The 19227-nt window shown below is 34.8% G+C and overlaps 1 protein-coding gene across 14 annotated transcripts in view; it reads left to right on the top strand.

The window, feature by feature from the left end:
* The window catches only part of celf4 (CUGBP, Elav-like family member 4), a gene marked incomplete at both ends in the record, with an annotated part of 97577 nt that overhangs the window by 70179 nt on the left and 8171 nt on the right, over positions 1-19227 (top strand). For 9 of the 14 annotated variants that reach the window (XM_081390754.1, XM_081390751.1, XM_081390760.1 and 6 more), the window contains 4 exons: positions 16024-16149; positions 17309-17388; positions 17490-17633; positions 17817-17955. In XM_081390754.1, the coding sequence (XP_081246880.1) occupies positions 16024-16149; positions 17309-17388; positions 17490-17633; positions 17817-17955 (489 nt within the window). Of the gene's footprint in view, positions 1-16020; positions 16150-17308; positions 17389-17489; positions 17634-17816; positions 17956-19227 lie in introns of all 14 variants that reach the window. The other 5 variants (XM_081390758.1, XM_081390756.1, XM_081390757.1 and 2 more) reach the window with 2 other exon arrangements.

Raw genomic sequence — 19227 nt, 5'->3', positions numbered from 1 at the left:
TGCTATTTTTTTTTATTTTTTTTTATTGACTCTTCACATGACTCCTACATTGGACTTTTAATTTTTGTATGTATTTTTACATTTTATTGACTTGTCACATGACTTCTACATTGCAAATTTTATTTTATTTTTAATTTATTACTTATTTAAAATGTTGTTTTACTTTGAGGAAAGGATATGGCCCGCCAGTCTAACTATGCATTTGATTTCATTTTGAAGAAGGTTGCAGAAAAGAGTCAAAGGGCATTTAGAAAGAGAAAGAAAAGAGTATATAAAAAGCAAGACACCACAAGTGGCCTAGTAGTATGAACCTTATAAATAATCACTAGGCAATTATGCATGCACACTTAGGGCTTCACTTTTGTGTCTTGGTAGTGAGAGGACAAAAAGAAAGTGGGAAATGCAAAAAGAGGAGGAGGAGGAGGATAGAGAGAGAGAGTCCCCAATTTGACAGTTTTTGGGCTTGTTTTTCATTTTTTATTCATTAGATAAGTAAAAGCAAATACAAGGAAGGCAGGGGGTGTTGTGCTGTGATTTATGTTTTCTTCTCTGAGAGAATGCAGGATTTATTTGCAACCAAGGCTTTACGCTACACACCGCAAAGCTTTGCATTACTGAGAGAGCGGGAGGAGGTGTAATGTAATAAGAGGGACATATTCTTTCTTTTTCTCTACGTCTGTCTCTCTCTTTCCCCGTGTTGTCAAATAAATGTTCACTTTTTATCGTCACTATCATAATGACCGGAGGCAGCTTATTGCAGCTGTTTATTGCTTTCATATGTGTAATTATGCAGTGATGGGGGAGCGAGTGTGTGTTTGTGATGTGTAATCTGCCTCTCTAATGGATTAGGCCCAACTTTAATGAGCTCATCACACACACACTGATACACACGCTTGGAGAAACACTTGGATCAGAAAAGAGAGAGAGCAAGAGGTCGGTGCTGGTACTAAAAAAGGTGGAAAAAGTTAAAAGTTTATTTTATTAATTGACAGTTAATCTGTTACCAGTTGGTAGATTACTTACAAATTGTAGTCCATTACTGAATACAAATTAAATGATGAAAACTGTAATTAGGAATGTAATCTATTACATTACACATTTTAGGTAATATAATCTGACTACTTTTGGATTACTTTTAGATTACTTTTAGCCTTTACTTTTAAAAAAGTACCAACAAAATGAAGTGCATTAAACATTACATTAAATCTAATGTTGATGTTCATAAATTGATGAAAAGGTAGAAATTAATTAAACCATTAAAAAATATATATATATTTGTTATGCTGTGTGGCCCCCGACTTGTGTAATTCCACAGAACTGGAAGCCTTTCTGAACATACATAAGCAATATGCTATTTTAGAAAGGACCATTAAAAAGATTTTTAAAAAGAATCAATAAATTATGAATTTTGAGAATATTAAGTAATCATGAAATTAATAAAAATCTAACTATAGTCTGATTATTAATTTAAAATCTAGTATAATCTAATTTCAAGTATAATTTTTGGGATCTAATTACATAATCCAGATTACATGTAATCAGTTACTACCTAGAACTGTCTGTTACTAATATTTGTAATATTTGCATATTGGTCAACAAAAAAAATCTAAATAGAATCAATTAACCATATAATTGTGCATAATTAAGTTTGAAAAATAAATGATCTTATTAACTTGAAATTCTTTCTGTATGTGTTGTTGCTGTGCAAAACTTTCAATAGCATCAGTAATACATTAGGTTGAGGTCTGTAATACATTAGGCTGAGGTCTGTAACAAAAACGTGTGTTCGTGTTTCAAAGTTGAGTTTATATATTATCATGTCACAGGATGCAAATCAAATAGGCATTATTCACTTTCAGACAGCCTCACAGGCAAAGGTGAAAGATCTCTCGTTTCAAATCCAGTTTCAGCTTTATTCCCATTAGAGTGTGTCTCACCTCAAGTTCCTGTTGCACTTTATAAATAGGGAAAATAAAACTCTGTTACTTTACTGCACGGGGGAAATTAGGGGTCTGAAGCACAAGAACAATATTAAAGAAACTTTAAAGAAAAAAAATACAAAGTGAAATCACTTAAATACAGCTTATTCATAAACATGAGAACAATGTTAGATTGATAATGGCATTATTTACAGTCTAAATAATATATTTGGTCGTATTGTGCATGATTTAGTGAGAAAAAAGGTTTTCATAACCTTTTTTTGCTGATGTAACCAAGGCCTCATGAGCAGGGATGAATAATATTTACCAATAATGTTAAAGCCTAACATATTTCATAATCCAATCAAATCCTGGTGCATAAAATCCTGCCCTACATTATTTCCTAACAAATATTCTGTTAAATGTCACTGTATAAATTAAATCAGTTGGGAATGCTGTTTTGTGTCATTTTTAATGACATTCAAAATGAAAAGGAAAAAACTGACACAGATACTGACTAAAGAAACAGAACTAAAAAGATTAGAGAAAAAAAACCTTGAATGTCAATATTTCACAGGCAGACGGCAGATTCATGTCTTTTTGGGTTCGATTAGCTGATGTCTTTCATCGCATGACATTACGTTTAAGTTCCTAGTCATTTTCACAATAAAGTGCGCAAATCTCGTTGTCTTTCCTGCTTAATTATCCAGGCGCGTCAGAAAGCACCTGTTATGGTGAAGTTTCTGTGCAGATTCACACCGGGTCGGGCCCTGAAAGAGCACTTTCCTGTCTCCCCCCTCCGGTAAAGTTGTCTCATTTTCATTTGACACAATTTATAGACGTGCCTCCAAAGCATGCGCTGTTTTACACTCCTGGATCATTAAATGAAACCCTTCGGAAGCTCTCGAGGTGCAAAGCACTTTTGCGGGAGGTGTAAAACGCGCAGGGTTTTTACGGGCGTCCCGGGCGCCTGGAGAAGAGGAGGACGGTGGCAGGGGTTTAAAGAGGCAGCCATCCGTGTCGTTTGGGAAGGTTACAAGGCGCCACGGGACTCCGGCGCTTTAAAGACTTACCTCAGGACATGCTGCAGTGAGGGAGGGAGAGAGAGAGAGGGGAAGAAAATGAGTGTGAGTTATAGGCAATGTGGTGGTTTAATAATTCAGTGAAATCCAAATTTGAGCAGATGCCCCTAGTGCTCTGGGTGAAATAAGGCTGTGCTGAATGGGAAGGAGAGGTTCCTGGAAGAAGCAGGAAGTTACATTTGGAGAGTGCCAAGTGGAAATTGTGTTTGAGTGGAGGTTGCTGTACGTGTTCCCAACAGATTACTTTCCTCATTGAAGAGATAGAGATGTGTGTGTTAGTGGGTATATATATATATATATATATAGAGAGAGAGAGAGAGAGTTATTTAAATGTCCAATATGTAAGGGACAATCATATTTAAAGCGCATTTAAAGCATTTGATGCACAGTTAGTCATGTTATCCCGCTTATACCATGGTCATTTGCCAGAATTGACAACTTAAAGCTGTTACTGATTTTGCGGCGTAATATTTGACCGTATAGGGTCAAATTAACATTTATTTTTGTCAGTTACAGCTTGTTAGATCTAGCGTTTGAATCAGACAAAGAGATAAAGTAGTGCTTAAGATTACATTTATTTGAATGAATGAATTATAGCATTTATTTGAATTCATTATCAAGAGAGATGAGAGATGCGTGTGTGAATTACCTGAGTCTGCTCAGCGTCTCTCTCTATTAACATGAAGCTGTGAGTTTAATTACTTCAAAATCAGTGATTTTATATTTTAATAAGTTAGATTAAACTTTCTAAACCCAATTTATATATATATAGCCAATCAGAATCACGTATTCAGACAGATCATGTTATAAAGTTAAAATATATTTTCATATTTAATATATTATACATTATATTATATAATAATAATAATTATATGTATACACATATAAATAAATTAAAATTCTTGTTTAATATATAATTTCTGTATAATGTATTTCTGTAAAAGTCCTTTTTTATTCTATATAAATTTGCCTTTATATATATATATATATATATATATATATATATATATATATATATATATATATATATTATACAGGATATCTCAAAATCAAAAATTAAAACTGTTTATTTTGCATTTAAATGTATTCATTTTGCAGACACTTTCATCCAAATTAAGGTTAATATGACAACAACAACAAAATCCCTGATTTTCTGTGGTCTCCGTCTCTTGGAGCCCGCTGTATTGAAACCTTGTCATTCTTAGAGAGGTCTGCTACTCTGCGGTGTACTCTGTGCAAGACTTCAGATTTATAATTTATCTTTATTTTTTTATTTAGTATTTGTTTGCTGGCTCTCGTGTTTTGAATGACTCTCAATGCAATCTGAGCCCGGCACAACAAAGGCAGGGTATCTCATCCTTCAAGAATTACCTCCTCCTCCACAAACCCAGAAAGAGCTCGCTCATCCCTTTGTGGGGAAATGAAAGGAATATTATTGTTCCAACTGAGAGAATGAACTTTGAATTTTTTTCTGCCTTAGTTTGTAGAAAAGTTTGCTCTCTGCTCTCGCGACGTGACTGTAATTTAAAAGCCTGGCTTTTTAAAAGCTCACTGTAACAGTATTTTACAGACAGCCAAGCCTTTAGTATTTGAATATAAAGGCTGTGATATTCATCATACTTATTTTTCGCCGGGAGAGCAGAGGAAAAGTGATAGATTATTCATTGTGTGCTTTCCATTCATCTAAACACAGCTAGAAAGGGTCAGATAGGATATTTTACATAACCAAAGTTGGTTTTGCTATTTCTATTTTCCTGTCGCTTACCAGTTACGCTTCATAAACACAAGTTGCCTTAAAGTGGGTGGTTCACCCAAAAATATTGATTCTGTCATCATTTCCAAACCTGTCTTTCTTTCTTCAGTGGAATACAAAAGAAGATATTTTGAAAATCATCTTAGTGTTTTATTATACATACAATGAAAGTCAATGGGGTTCGGTGTTGGTTGGCTAACAAGGTGCCAAAACATGCTGAGACTTTATCTTTCTAAACCATACAGAGAGCATCTATATTACTGTACATGCATTTGAACATCAGACGCAGCGATATATTGCAGAATTGGACATGCAGGTGGTGTGTAGCTTTCTGGAGCGCTTTAGATGGGCTAACAGGAGGAAAAAAGCACCCCGTGGTGGAAGATACTCCCTCAGCGCAGACGTGACACCCACACGTACGTTTCTGTGGCCGTTTAGCCCAGCGTGTGTGTGTGTGTGTGTGCCAGAGTTACATCACCATAAGGCCGTGCCACGCTGTGGCTCAGTGGCGGAGATACGGACGGCGAGGTCTGTACAGATGGAGACAGAAGGTTTCTGGTGAGGTGAGGTACAGAGAGAGAAAGAGAGAGAAAAGTGGTTTTGTGCTGCTATGGCCTGTTTATAAAGAAGAGGTAATTTTGTGGAATCCTGAGTGATTTAGTGTGTATGTGAGTGGATTCGCGTGCTTGTGTTTGTGCGTATGTGCGCGGGAGGCCGTTCCTTTGTGTAAAAGATTTTGCCCTCTCAGAATATGTGATGTGGAGCTCAGAGAGGATAAACACTGTCCTGCTCAATGCTGCCATCTAGCTGTGGCGGATGAAAGTCCTCTAGGGGCCTTTGAAATCACAGTTCGGATGTAATGTGGAAGCCTGTGGCGCAGCACAATGACAAATGTCTCCAAATGCCACATTATGTTTCATTCAGCTCAGTTTTATGACATGCCATCACGTTCAGTTTTAATGCGCACAAGATCTCCTTCCACATGAACGTCAGATTCACCCTGGGAATGTGAGGGCATTTCATGTTTCCCTGTCGGGATGCAGAAACGGCATCTGTGTGTCAGAAACGCTCTCCAAATATTAATATCTAATTAGTTTTAGAAAGCTTTTTGACAAATTTGTTTATTTTGATTATCATGGCAATGGATTTTTGTTACTACTAGAATATTCTCAAAAATATTTAATCTAAATATTAATTATATTTTTAACAGAAAAACTTTGATTACTTTTGAATGAACATTTCATTTGTAAAAAAAAAAAGTCTCTGTGACTTTATGGACATGTAAAAATCACATATTAATAATATAAAAAATACATATAACTCATTTTTTTAATAGAATAACTTTCATTTTGAATTTGCATATTTAAAAAAAATTATGTGTAAAATAACTTTGAAGACTGTATGGACATGTCAAAATCATCACATATTAATAATATTTTAATAATGTTAAATAAATCATATTTTAATAGAATAACTTTATGGTTAATTTTGAAGTTTACAAAGTTTTAATTTGTAAAATAACATTTTGATGATTGTAGGGGCATGTAAAAATCAACACATATTAATAATATTTTAATAACGTTTAATATAATATAAATAATATTCTTGATAGAACATTTAAGCTTTCTAATATGTAATAGAATCTGTATGACATGTAAAACATGTAAAAATCCTCTCATATAAATAATATTTTTAAAAGAACAAACATATTTAAGCTTGCAGAAACTTACTAGCGTGTGTGTGTGTGTGTGTGTGTGTGTGTGTGTGTGTGTGTGTGTGTGTGTGTGTGTGTGTGTGTGTGTGTGTGTGTGTGTGTGTGTGTGTGTGTCCGTGTGTGTGAGAGAAACACTTGTATGAGTGTGGTGAGATTCTGCTTGGGGAAACGCAATTAGCACACATAGCAGAGTCCATTTGTGCCGTTGGGAGGGAAACATTAAAATGTATGTGGAGTAGAGGCCTGCTGGGATACCGAGACTGTGTGTGTGTGTGTGTGTGTGTGTGTGTGTGTGTGTGTGTGTGTGTGTGTGTGTGTGTGTGTGTGTGTGTGTGTGTGTGTGTGTGTGTGTGTGTGTGTGTGTGTGTGTGTGTGTGTGTGTGTGTGTGTGTGTGTGTGTGAGACCTTGCTCTGCTCCCCGATCTATGTCCGAATCTCCCTCCCTCTCTCTCTTTTCACTATTCCCTCCGCCCTCACTATCAGCAGCCATGGTAAAATAAATAATGCATCAAAACACATTAAAAACATTAGCCAGGCTTTACTGCCAATAAAAGAGGAGGATGCTGGGGATGGAGAAAAATAAGGAGTGAGTGATCAGGTCTGAAAAAATGAAGTGAACTTTATGAAGTGAGAAGCCCCAGAGCTGTTGATCTGGACCGGAGCCAGGACGCCACAGGTGCGCTGACCAGGTGCACTGTGGGTATTTTATGTTGTAAACGAGTCATTTTGAGTCCAGTAAAATATGCAGTTGAAAGATGATTTTAATAAACATAATTGGTGGTTTAAATGGCATCGCAGGCTATTAAATTAGTTTATCATTAATATGCAAAAGCAAGGACGAGCACAGAAATGCACACGCAACCTTTATACTCTCTTTCAGAGGTTTTTTGTGTCTCCTTGCTTTCTTTTTCTCATTCATTCATTCATTATCCTTCATTTCTTAAATGTATAATACCTTTTCAAAAGTTTGGGGTCAGTTAAATGTATTGTTAGAAAAGATTTTTATTTCAAATAATTACATTTTGATCTTTTTATCAAATAATCCTGAAAAAAATGAATCAGTTTCCACAAAAATATTAAACGGCACAGCTGTTATCGTGATTCATAATAATAAGAAATGTTTCTTCAGCAGCATATGGCACTGACGACTGGACTAATGATGCTGAAAATTCAGCTTTGCCATCACAAAAATATATTTTTTATGCTTATTGTTATCAAATTTTCACTTTTAATAATGTTAAGTAAAGGGAAACAACACATTTATTAATTTAGCAGATGCTTTTGTCCAAAGTACGTTTAAAAATGAGAGGAAACACGATAAAGGAGTTAATGTAGGCTATGTAAAACCGCTGTGGAAAAACATTAACTGCATTTTTTGTCGCTTTTTTCTGTTAAATAATGAAAGCTGCTTTATTGAACAAAATAGTAATAAAAATGACATTTATATTTCCATCATCACTGTTTTATTGAAAAATGAAAGGCCACAATGATAGAATAAAAAAATAATGAGCTAAAATGAATCGTGATCACATGGCTCGGTGGTAACAATATGCCTTTTTTATTAAACCAAGTAAAAGTGCAATTTCATACAAGTGGATCGGGATCCAAGGAACATTTTATTTCGTGATTTGATGAATCTGACTTGTCCTGTACTGTACTGTACTGTACATTATGCTTCCTCTATTTTCGGCTTTTAGCAGCCAGAGACTTTTTGTCCTTTTTGTTTCAATGCAGCAGACAGAAGTGAGAGGAGGCACAGAAGTGAAGCACAGGGAGCTGCTCATTAAAAGTTACCCACTACGTCACAACTCATTTTCATCTAAAGTGGCGCGTGAAGCAGATAGCGAGTAAACTGCTGCGGGTGAGCGATAGAGAAGTGGAGTCTGTGTCTTATTTTGGGGGGCAGAGCCCTGTGTCTCCCCAGAGAGCGCTGACGCCATCATGCCAGGATCCGCCACAGTGCACGGGTCCTCTCGTCTCCTTCCCGCTGGCAGCGTGACAATTGGCATTATTAAAAATTGATTGCCGCAGACCGTTCCATGGCTTACATGTATTATTGAGCCAGAGTCAGTCGGGAATCTGCCACGAGTGAAGGAAGCAGAACGAAACACTTTATGATTGTGAATGTCTTTTAGTGAGATCTCACACACACAGATACACACATTTGCATCCCGGTGCCATTCATACACATAAACACAGGCGTATGCAAATGTGCTTATATAAATGAGGTGTATTGTGCTGAGTGTAGCATGCGTTTCTTTTAATATTTCGTTCTGTATTGCTATGTGTCTGTGGCTTTCACTGTTGGAAAGCAGTAAAAATAAGTCAGTCTATGAAACATTTGCCTTTTCCAGTTATTATGGTGAATTTTTTAAGTCCATTATTCTCTCAGACAAAGAATATTTTTATATAGTTAATGAATTGCTTCAAACCATCTCAAGCTAAATTATATTTTGAGATATTCTGTTGGGAGGAACATTTCAAACCAAAATTGCTGCAGCTCACCTTATGGTGATTTTATGGCTTCTTTCTTATTTTTTAAGCATTCAAACTACTTTTCTATGAATAGAAGTTTAAAATAAATGAGATTTGCCAGGGTGGATATGTTATCCTTGAGAAATTGTGTCAAGCATAAAAGAACAACAATTTATGAATATTAAATGAGCAACTGAACAACTTTGAACTTGGCTCCTCAAAACTCAAATGATGTCACTTCCTCTTCATTATGTCATTCATGATGAATTATTTCGAGGCAAATGGTAATGGGAAAATCTAAATTTATGGAAAGAAGAATTGTTGTTAAAATTAATTATTAGAAAACGTTTTAATATGCATTTGATTATTTTAGTTTTATGGCAAAATATTTATATCTTTTAGTATTTTGACTTTTTTTTTTAAAGAATTACTATGGGTATGTAAAAACTATCACATAAAATAATCTTTTTAAAAGAATAAGTTTATTAATTAACATATTAAGCTCTCAAAACACTTACTAGTAGCTTTTTGTGTTTAAGGCATTTCATCCAATGTTATATGGACACAAGTGACTGATACTGCAAATGTGAACACTTCGCTAAAATAGTTTTGTGCTACGAATCTAATGTCTTCTCTTGTCTTTTCCCCTTCTTTCTGTCTGTCCTGTCTTTCCCCCTCCCTCGTTCTTCTCTTTGTGTTGCACAGATGAACAGGCCAATCCAGGTGAAGCCAGCTGACAGTGAGAGCAGGGGAGGTAGATTTCCACTCCTATTTTTTCTTCTTCCTTTTCTATTTCTCTCCCCACCTTCATGTCACACTACATCAGTGTCACCATTACCGGTAGATGTCCCCTTCTTAAGAGTCACATATAATGACGCATCTCGATGAGACCTGACAGTCATACAAGGCCCCAGAGGATCTTGGGCCGGCCCTCACACGCCTTACATAAGTGTCGTCACTCCTTTTGTCGGATTGTTGCCCTCCACGGAGGTGCGGGGAGGAACACTTTCCTGAGTTTTACAGTTTTTGATGCACACACAGACACTTTTGTATAGACGTGCACTGTTGTAGGAAAGAGCACAAAATGTCGACAGTTTGTTGAATTTTATAGGTTCTTAAAAGTAAATGGAAAAACAAATATATGTTTTATCATATTTAATCTTGGTAATTTTATTTATGGCTTCTCAAAACTCAAATTATGTTATTTCCTCTTCATTATGCCATTTAAAAATGAATTATTTTGAAGCAAACAAAATAATACTAAAAATACTTTGTGGTGTGATGGGAAATACACATTCAGTGAGAGAAGAATTATCGGTGTTAAAATTAATATAATAAGATATAAATCAGAAAACTATTTTTAAAATAAATTTGATTATTTTATCATTTTGATTATCGTGTCAATGTATTTTTGTTAGCATTTTTCAATGACTGTGGGTATAGAAATATTATCACACGAAATAATGTTTTTAATAAAAATACATTAATTTGTTATGAGTTTATTAATGAGTTATTTATGTTATATTATAGGTTGACTAGAGACTAGATATCAAGTGACTAGAATTCATAAGAACATTAAAAGAACTTCAATTCTCTCCTATGACATCATAAGAACTTAAAAAGGCTCTCCTATGACATCATAAGAACTTAAAAAGGCTCTCCTATGACATCATAAGAACTTAAAAAGGTTCTCCTATGACATCATAAGAACTTAAAAAGGCTCTCCTATGACATCATAAGAACTTAAAAAGGTTATCTTATTACATCATAAGAACTTAAGGTTCTTCTATGACATCATAAGAACTTAAAAAGGCTCTCCTATGACATCATAAGAACTTAAAAATTCTCTCCCATGACATCATAAGAACTTAAAAATTCTCTCCCATGACATCATAAGAACTTAAAAAGGTTCTCCTATGACATCATAAGAACTTAAAAAGGTTCTCCTATGACATCATAAGAATTTAAAAAGGTTCTCCTATGACATCATAAGAATTTAAAAAGGCTCTCCTATGACATCATAAGAACTTAAAAAGGTTATCTTATTACATCATAAGAACTTAAGGTTCTTCTATGACATCATAAGAACTTAAAAAGGCTCTCCTATGACATCATAAGAACTTAAAAATTCTCTCCCATGACATCATAAGAACTTAAAAATTCTCTCCCATGACATCATAAGAACTTAAAAAGGTTCTCCTATGACATCATAAGAACTTAAAAAGGTTCTCCTATGACATCATAAGAATTTAAAAAGGTTATCCTATGACATCATAAGAACTTAAAAAGGTTCTCCTATGACATCATAAGAACTTAAACAGGTTATCCTATGACATCATGAAAACTTAAAAAGGCTCTCCTATGACATCATAAGAACTTAAAAATTATCTCCCATGAAATCATAAGAACTTAAAAATTCTCTCCCATGACATCATAAGAACTTAAAAAGGTTCTCCTATGACATCATAAGAACTTAAAAAGGTTCTCCTATGACATCATAAGAACTTAAAAAGTTTCTCCTATGACATCATAAGAATTTAAAAAAGTTACCCTATGACATCATAAGAACTTAAAAAGGCTCTCCTATGACATCATAAGAACTTAAAAAGGCTCTCCTATGACATCATAAGAACTTAAAAATTCTCTCCCATGACATCATAAGAACTTAAAAATTCTCTCCTATGACGACATCATAATAACTTAAAAAGGTTATCCAGTGACATCATAAGAACTTAAAAAGGTTTTCCTATGACATCATATATACACTGAAAAAAATAGTGTATCATTTACTTTGAAAATTTTTCATTTAGAAATTGCTAGTAAATTTCATAATTGTTTATGCATAAATAATAAATAAAAAAAGCAATGGCAAGTAACATTTAATCAAATATGACATTTTGAAATAGAAAGACTGAAATAGTATTTTCTTGTAAAACTTACTGTTTTATTTATTTTGAATTATTTTTTTTATTTTTACAATGTAAGAGCTTTAAATGTTCCTTTATGACATAACAAAAACTTACATTTCCCCTATGACATCATAAAAAATATATCATATTATATATAAATATATAAAAATATATCATATTAGCTTAAAATATTTATAGAATTTAAAATGTTCTGCTTTATGTCGTGAAGCGTGTTCCCTTTCAGTCGGTCACGTTCGATGTAACGTGAGGGTTACATACGTAACCGAGACATTTTTTTAAGCTTTTATTTTTAAGTGTGTGTTTGTGTTCATGGGAGTGTGAGATTGAGTTTCTGTGCATTGACAGTGTCTGTGCGTCACTTACAGACAGAGTGGAAGTAGTTTGGTAAGAGATAGCTCGTCTTTTCCTCCTTTTTGGGTCAGGTTTTCCAGATAACCAAGATTGATAGACCCACAGTGAGAACGAGACATACACATAGAGGCACCTCTCCTTCCTTCACAGTCTCTCCTTTCATTTCATGCCATGCGTTCCTTTCTCTAATTGAGAGTGTCTTCCTTTACTCACACTCGACAGATCAATTGTCTTCATGGTGATGGACAGCTGAATTTATCCCCCTGTTAGCCCTGTAAAAACGCAATATATGTCCCTGCAAAGCCCTCTGATTCCACTGGCAAAACTGATGTGCCGTCCCCAACCGATCCATTCACTAGTCATTTAAAGTGAAACGCCGGGATGGAGAGGGAGAGCTAAAGGTCAAAGTGGGAAAGACAAGGAAAGGAAGTGAGAGACAGAAAGAGAGTTAAAGAGAAGGCAGGAGTGGTCATAAGAGCGAAATAAAGATGGATATCAGAGAGAATGAAAAGAAACAGTTGGTGACACTGGTTAGAGACACTAAACGAAAGACTTGTTCTTCTAAACAAAATAGCTTTTTCCCACTCCATCTAACTATTATCTGGAAATGTGCACATTGTGATTTACACGTAGGACGTGTTTATTTAAATGAAAATCGAGCATCCCAGCTTACAAAAAATATATTCTATGAATGTTTTGCTAACATTCCCATTGAAAACGTTATTTCTCGACAATCAAAATGTCCAGTTTTTAAAATGTTTTTATACAAATGTTTATGGAGTATTCCATTTTATAATTCTGCAAACATTTTGGGAATGTTACTTTTGAATGTTCTATGAACAAATGCCCAGTTAAAGCATTTCAGAAAAAAACATTCCATAAATGTTGTATTTTTTTGTGCTAACATTTTGAGAACATTATTAAAGACCAGATCATTTTGAACAAACATTCTATTAACGTTACCAATAACGTTTGTTTATAACTTTTAGAGAACCTTGCCAGAACGTTAGCCAAAGTTCTGAGAATGTTCCCTATTAGCTGGGATAATCCAACACTATCTCACGACCAATTCATACGAATTCGTACAAGTTAGTACGATTTGTCTAAACCCCAATGATGGTTAGGTTTAGGGGCGGGATCAGGGGTAGGTTAATCGTACGAATTCATACGAATTGGGCAACTCGTAAAATATGTACGATTTAGCAAAAATCGCACGAATTCATACAAGTGAGGTCGTATGAATTCGTACAAATTAGCCACCTTATAAAATATGTGCGAATTGCCACGAGAGCGTGTCTTTTTTAACATATTTTGGGTATCAGACTGCTGGTTTCATTTGTTGTCCAAGGGGAAGAAGGCCTTTTTTTCTTCAAATTTTCAGCAATACAGGGAGCCTCCTATAGGGGGCAATGCGCAGAGCAGTGGCATGGGGCATCATCCATTTTAAACACGACTTCTCTTCTTTATAGTTAATTTGAGGCAGTTTCTATGGCATTATTTTAACGACAAATGACCCGAGAGCGCATTCATGTACGTAATGTGCGAGTACGAATCTCTCCACTCACAGATGAATTTCCTTCACTCTCGCACAAAACAGGATGCGCACTCTCTAATACAGTGGTCTCAGGGCTCTGTGCGCTGTGCACTCGCGAATCTCCACGTGCTCTCTCTCTCTCTCTAGAATTCGTTTCACTCTTAGAATTAATGTTGCCAAAAGATATCAATCATCAGACCTCCACGATTGACTGATGAAATAACACAGTGTACCTTTAAATTGTAAAGAATTTAACAATCCATCTTTGTATGTCGAATATGAACAAATGTTCATTGTACAAATTTCATGAGATGACATTTTCAAGCCAGTTCTCTAGTTATTTATTTTATTATTTAATACTAGGGATGCACGATATATATCGGCCACCATATCGGTATCGGCCTATATATGTTCATTTTTAATGTTATCGGCGCAATAAGAAAAATTGGCCGATATATTAAAGCCGATAAATAATGGATTGTTTCCTTCAGTTGAGACACTTCAGATGCGCACTGTTTTGAATTGCGTGAAATATGATCGGAATCTCTTAAAAAAGGAAAATATGGTTCAGTGCAACATGTGCAGCGCAAGTCTGTCATATAGGCTATATAAAATTACAATGAGAACATTATAATTGAGTGCTTGGGACATGGCTTTTAATGGTGAGACTTTTTTTGTAACCAGGTTTAAATTATATACAAATTTGGATTTAGATTTATCGGCCAATATATCGGTTATCGGTATCGGCCAAAATGTTCATATCGGTGCATCCCTGTTTAATACTTATTTGAGTTAAGTGCTTATTGTAGGCTAAACTTTTATTTTATTTATAAATATCATAAACTTTAGATTTGTAAAATGCACACATTTTATTTATTATTCGTTTTACCTTTATACCTTTGATTTAGCCTGTGATTGCAATGTAGTGTGTGTGCTTGTCTTATTCCGCATATGCGCAGCGCACTTGTAAACATTCTGGACTGGAGATTAGTCTTGTTGACTGGGCAAGGGCACCCTGTCAGAGCATGTTAGTGAGCACCAGGGCGTGGACAAACACATGAACACACACAATAGTGCTCATTAATATCTCTGCTGCACCATCCATCATACTTACACACACACATACATTACACATACACTTTCATGTGTAATGATATAAGAAAGTTTACCTACGCAAACCCACTAGCATTATTAAAGAGAACGCTTAGTTGCTTAAAGCACATTTTCTTGTGATTACAGATGAATGCACTACGCAAAAGGTCTGAGAAATATATTAAAACAAACAAATTTGCTAAATCATTAGCAAATCATCTTTAAAAATATATATGCTGTGGCAGTGAATCATTGCAATATTAAAAATCCATGGCATTTACGGTACATGATAAAAATGTAGCTGTGATACCATATAGAAATAGCTTTTTAATGTAATATTTTTTTTTTTTTTATGCTAAACATTTTCTTTTGGGAGCATGTTTCGGGTTAATATATAATAATTTAATTATACTTTTATATTTAGATTCTTTGTTAAACAGTAGAGGTCTATGGTATGTCACTGTTTATATAGCAAGATAAATGTATCCAGTACCCAGTTCAATTCCCTCTGCACCCTACAAATATGTGCCTTGTTTTTTAACTCTGTGCCTTGTCTTGAGTTTAAAACATGCAGCATTGACACTGCAATTACAGCCTAATAAAACCCTGAAACAATACCGCTTTTGTTCTCCTCACGCTGATGTGTAATTCAATAATGTCTACATAATCTGATAAATAAAAGCACAAACAATAAACAAGGACTCCTGAGGTGGCAGAATCGACTAGACGAAAGGTTCTCCACAGATATCTCGTTCATAAACTCATTTCATTAGACAGACACCAACAAGTTTCTTAGTGGATTGCTGGATTTAGACACAGAAAAGATATATTAGGTGGATAAAAAAGGGATTGATTGAGTGAAGGTGTTTGAAGAGCTTCTATTTATTTTAGGACTTTTAATACGCATTTTTTTTATTGCATTTTTGAATTGCTTTTTTGTTTGCATACAGTACTTAGCTCATGCTTTTTTTTATAAGATTCTACCATCTTTAATAATAAAATGCTCTGAAATTATTGCAAATGCTGAGGAAAATGCAAACAGCACTTAAAATAAAGTTAAACTAGAATAAGGGGCCGTGTGGATTTATTGAAATGAGCAGCAAGACATCAGATAGATGTACTGTAGTTGTTGTCCTGTATAATGTAACGAATTCTTTGTGTTTGTTTCAGAAGACAGAAAACTTTTTGTTGGCATGCTGAATAAGCAGCAATGTGAGGACGACGTGCGGCGCCTTTTTGAGTCCTTCGGATGCATTGAGGAGTGCACCATCCTCAGAGGTCCTGACGGAAACAGCAAAGGTTATTGGGTTCTGTCCAATTCTCTCTCTCTCTCTCTCTCTCTCTATATATATATATATATATATATATATATAAAATGTGTCACTGCTGCATGTTTTAAACTCAAGACAAGGCACAGAGTTAAAAAAAGGCACATATTTATAGGGTACAGAGGGAATTGAACTGGATACGGCAGTGAGTAAACATGCAATACGCATACATTTATCTAGTTAAACAGTGACATACCATAGACTTCTACTGTTTTTTTAATAATAATACAAATATTATTAAATTATTATAGATTAACCCAAAACCTGCTCCCAAAAGAAAATGTTTTGTATTTTTTAAATAATAATAATTAAAAAAAAATATTAACTTACATTAAGCTATTCCTATAGCTTTTGTGATATGGTGGAATTACTATATTTTTATCATATACTGTAAATGCCATGGATTTTCAATATTGAAATGATTCACTGCCACAACATATATATTTTATATGTATATTTACACACAAGCATTTGTAAGAATATATGTGACCCTGGACCACAAAACCAGTCACATGGAGCAATTTTATGAAATTGAGATTTATACATCAAATGAAAGCTGAGAATAAATAAGCTTTCAATTGATGTATTGTTTGTTATGATCGGACAATATTTGGCCGAGATACAACTATTTGAAAATCTGGAATCTGAGGGTGCAAAAAAAATCTAAACATTGAGAAAATCGCCTTTAAAGTTGTCCATTTATGTTCGCGATTGTGCTGCATTCACTCACAAAAATAAATGTTTTATATATTTACAGTAGTAAATTTACAAAATATCTTCATGGAACATCATCTTTACTTAATATCCTCATGATTTTTGGCATAAAAGAAAAATCGCTAATTTTGACCCATACAATGTATGTATGGCTGGTTTTGTGATCCAGGGTCACATATTCACTTTTCAAGGTCTGTAAAAAAAAAAAAAATGTCTGCATATAGTTTTTTGTTGTTTTTTAATTTATACATAATATAAAATACTAATAATATGTAATACAAAAATAACTTTGGAGTTCAAAAAACGGCTTCTTGTCCCAGGACCCAGGTAGAGAAACTCTCAAAAATAAAATATGTTGGTCTAGAAGTGTCTGTAAATGTTGAAGAGCGTGTTTTTGACTGTTTTTGTCTCTTCAGGATGTGCGTTTGTGAAGTATTCCACTCATGCAGAAGCTCAGGCCGCTATTAGTGCTTTACACGGCAGCCAAACTATGCCTGTGAGTGCCAGCACATCTGATCATGCACTTTTGTATCATTAGCACGTTTAAGGCACAAAGCATCCTCAATTGGTGTGTGTGTGTATGTGTGTGTGTTTCAGGGCGCTTCTTCCAGCCTGGTGGTGAAGTTTGCAGACACAGATAAGGAACGGACCATTCGACGCATGCAGCAGATGGCCGGTCAGATGGGCATCTTCAATCCGATGGCCCTGCAGTTTGGAGCGTACGGTGCCTATGCACAGGCAAGAGCTCTCTCTCTCTCTCTCTCTCTCTCTCATTATAAACTATTTCCAACAAAACTGCAGCATCTCAGTGGAAAAATCTGTCGACTCTAAAGTCTTGTTATACACATAGCTTTTATCATGATATGATTATGTTATCTTACATATAGTTAAAGTAGCGTGTGTGTGTGGGCTTTTCTCCGTCAGGTTCAGCAACAGGCAGCGCTGATGGCATCAGTGGGTCAGGGAGGATATCTCAGCCCTATGGCGGCTTTTGCTGCCGCACAGATGCAACACATGGCCACCATCAACGGCCTCCCTGGGGCTCCCATGACCCCAACATCAGGTGAGGAAACACACACACACACACACACAGACTTTCCCAGACTAAAGGCCCATTCACACCAAAAACAATAACTATAACCATAACTACATTAGTGTCCACACCAGCAGACGAATCATTCTGTTTATACTAAGCGAACACTGCAGTTATGTCTGTTGCTTTAAATGCTCGAGCTCTTTAAAGTCTCTGGTGGGTTCTGATTGGCTGCCAATGTTTTTATCGTTCATCAGCTGGAAAAAATCGTTCTGAAGTGATTTCATTGATATTGTTTCTCTGTGCAGCTGTCATAGTTGTGGTATTGACTCTGCTATTCTTTTATGTTTAGAACGATTTTTAGATCTATATCTTTATTGTTATATTTATCACCCTTGTTGTGAACAGGTCTTAAAGGGATAGTTCACCCAAAAATGAAAATTCTGTCATTCTTTACTCACCCTCATGTTGTTCCAAACCTGTATGAGTTCCTTTCTTCTGTTGAACACAAAAGAAGATATTTTGATGAATGTTGGTAACCAGACAGTTGATGGACCCCATTGACTTCCATTGTATTTTTATTTTTTTCCATACTGTGGAAGTCCATACTTCCATCAACTGTTGGTTACCCTTATTCTTCAAAAGATCTTCTTTTGTGTTCAGCAGAAGAAAGAAACTCATACAGGTTTGGAACCACTTGAGAGGGTGAGTAAATTATGACAGAATTTTCATTTTTGGGTGAACTTTTTCTTTAAGTCTTTTCATTATTCATGGATATCATTTATGCAATTTTCCCTTCTTGAGTCACTGTAAAAAAAAATATATATATTTTTTTCGTGTTTGGTTAGAGCCACAGATGAGATGGTTTATAAGAGCATGCTCTGTTCAGTAAAATTGAAACTAATTTATTCTATAAATATAATATATTTATTATATATTATATTTAATTAAAACTTAAAACTTCAATCTGATTGAGCTTCAGGCATTTCCAATCAGTGGAATCATCATCGTAATGAAATGAAGAATAAATAAATGTAAAATGCAAAAATAAAACTTGCGTTGGAATTAAAATGTAAAATAATAAGGGTGTGTTTTCCACTAATTAAACACACAAAAAAAACACATTTTATTTATGTATTATGCACCAATACAACAATACATATAATCAACAGCAATACATATATACCTACATATATTTTGCCTAAATATTCTTAAAAACTCTCTATTCCCAGCAAAGCCATTACGTACAGTATTTATTATGAATATTTCAAATATTGTCTCCTCTCCTTGGCCCCGCCCCCA

This window comes from Scardinius erythrophthalmus (assembly GCF_964197995.2).
Source record: "Scardinius erythrophthalmus genome assembly, chromosome: 17".
NCBI classification, from domain to species: domain Eukaryota; kingdom Metazoa; phylum Chordata; class Actinopteri; order Cypriniformes; family Leuciscidae; genus Scardinius; species Scardinius erythrophthalmus.
This window is presented reverse-complemented; position numbering and strand designations above follow the sequence as displayed.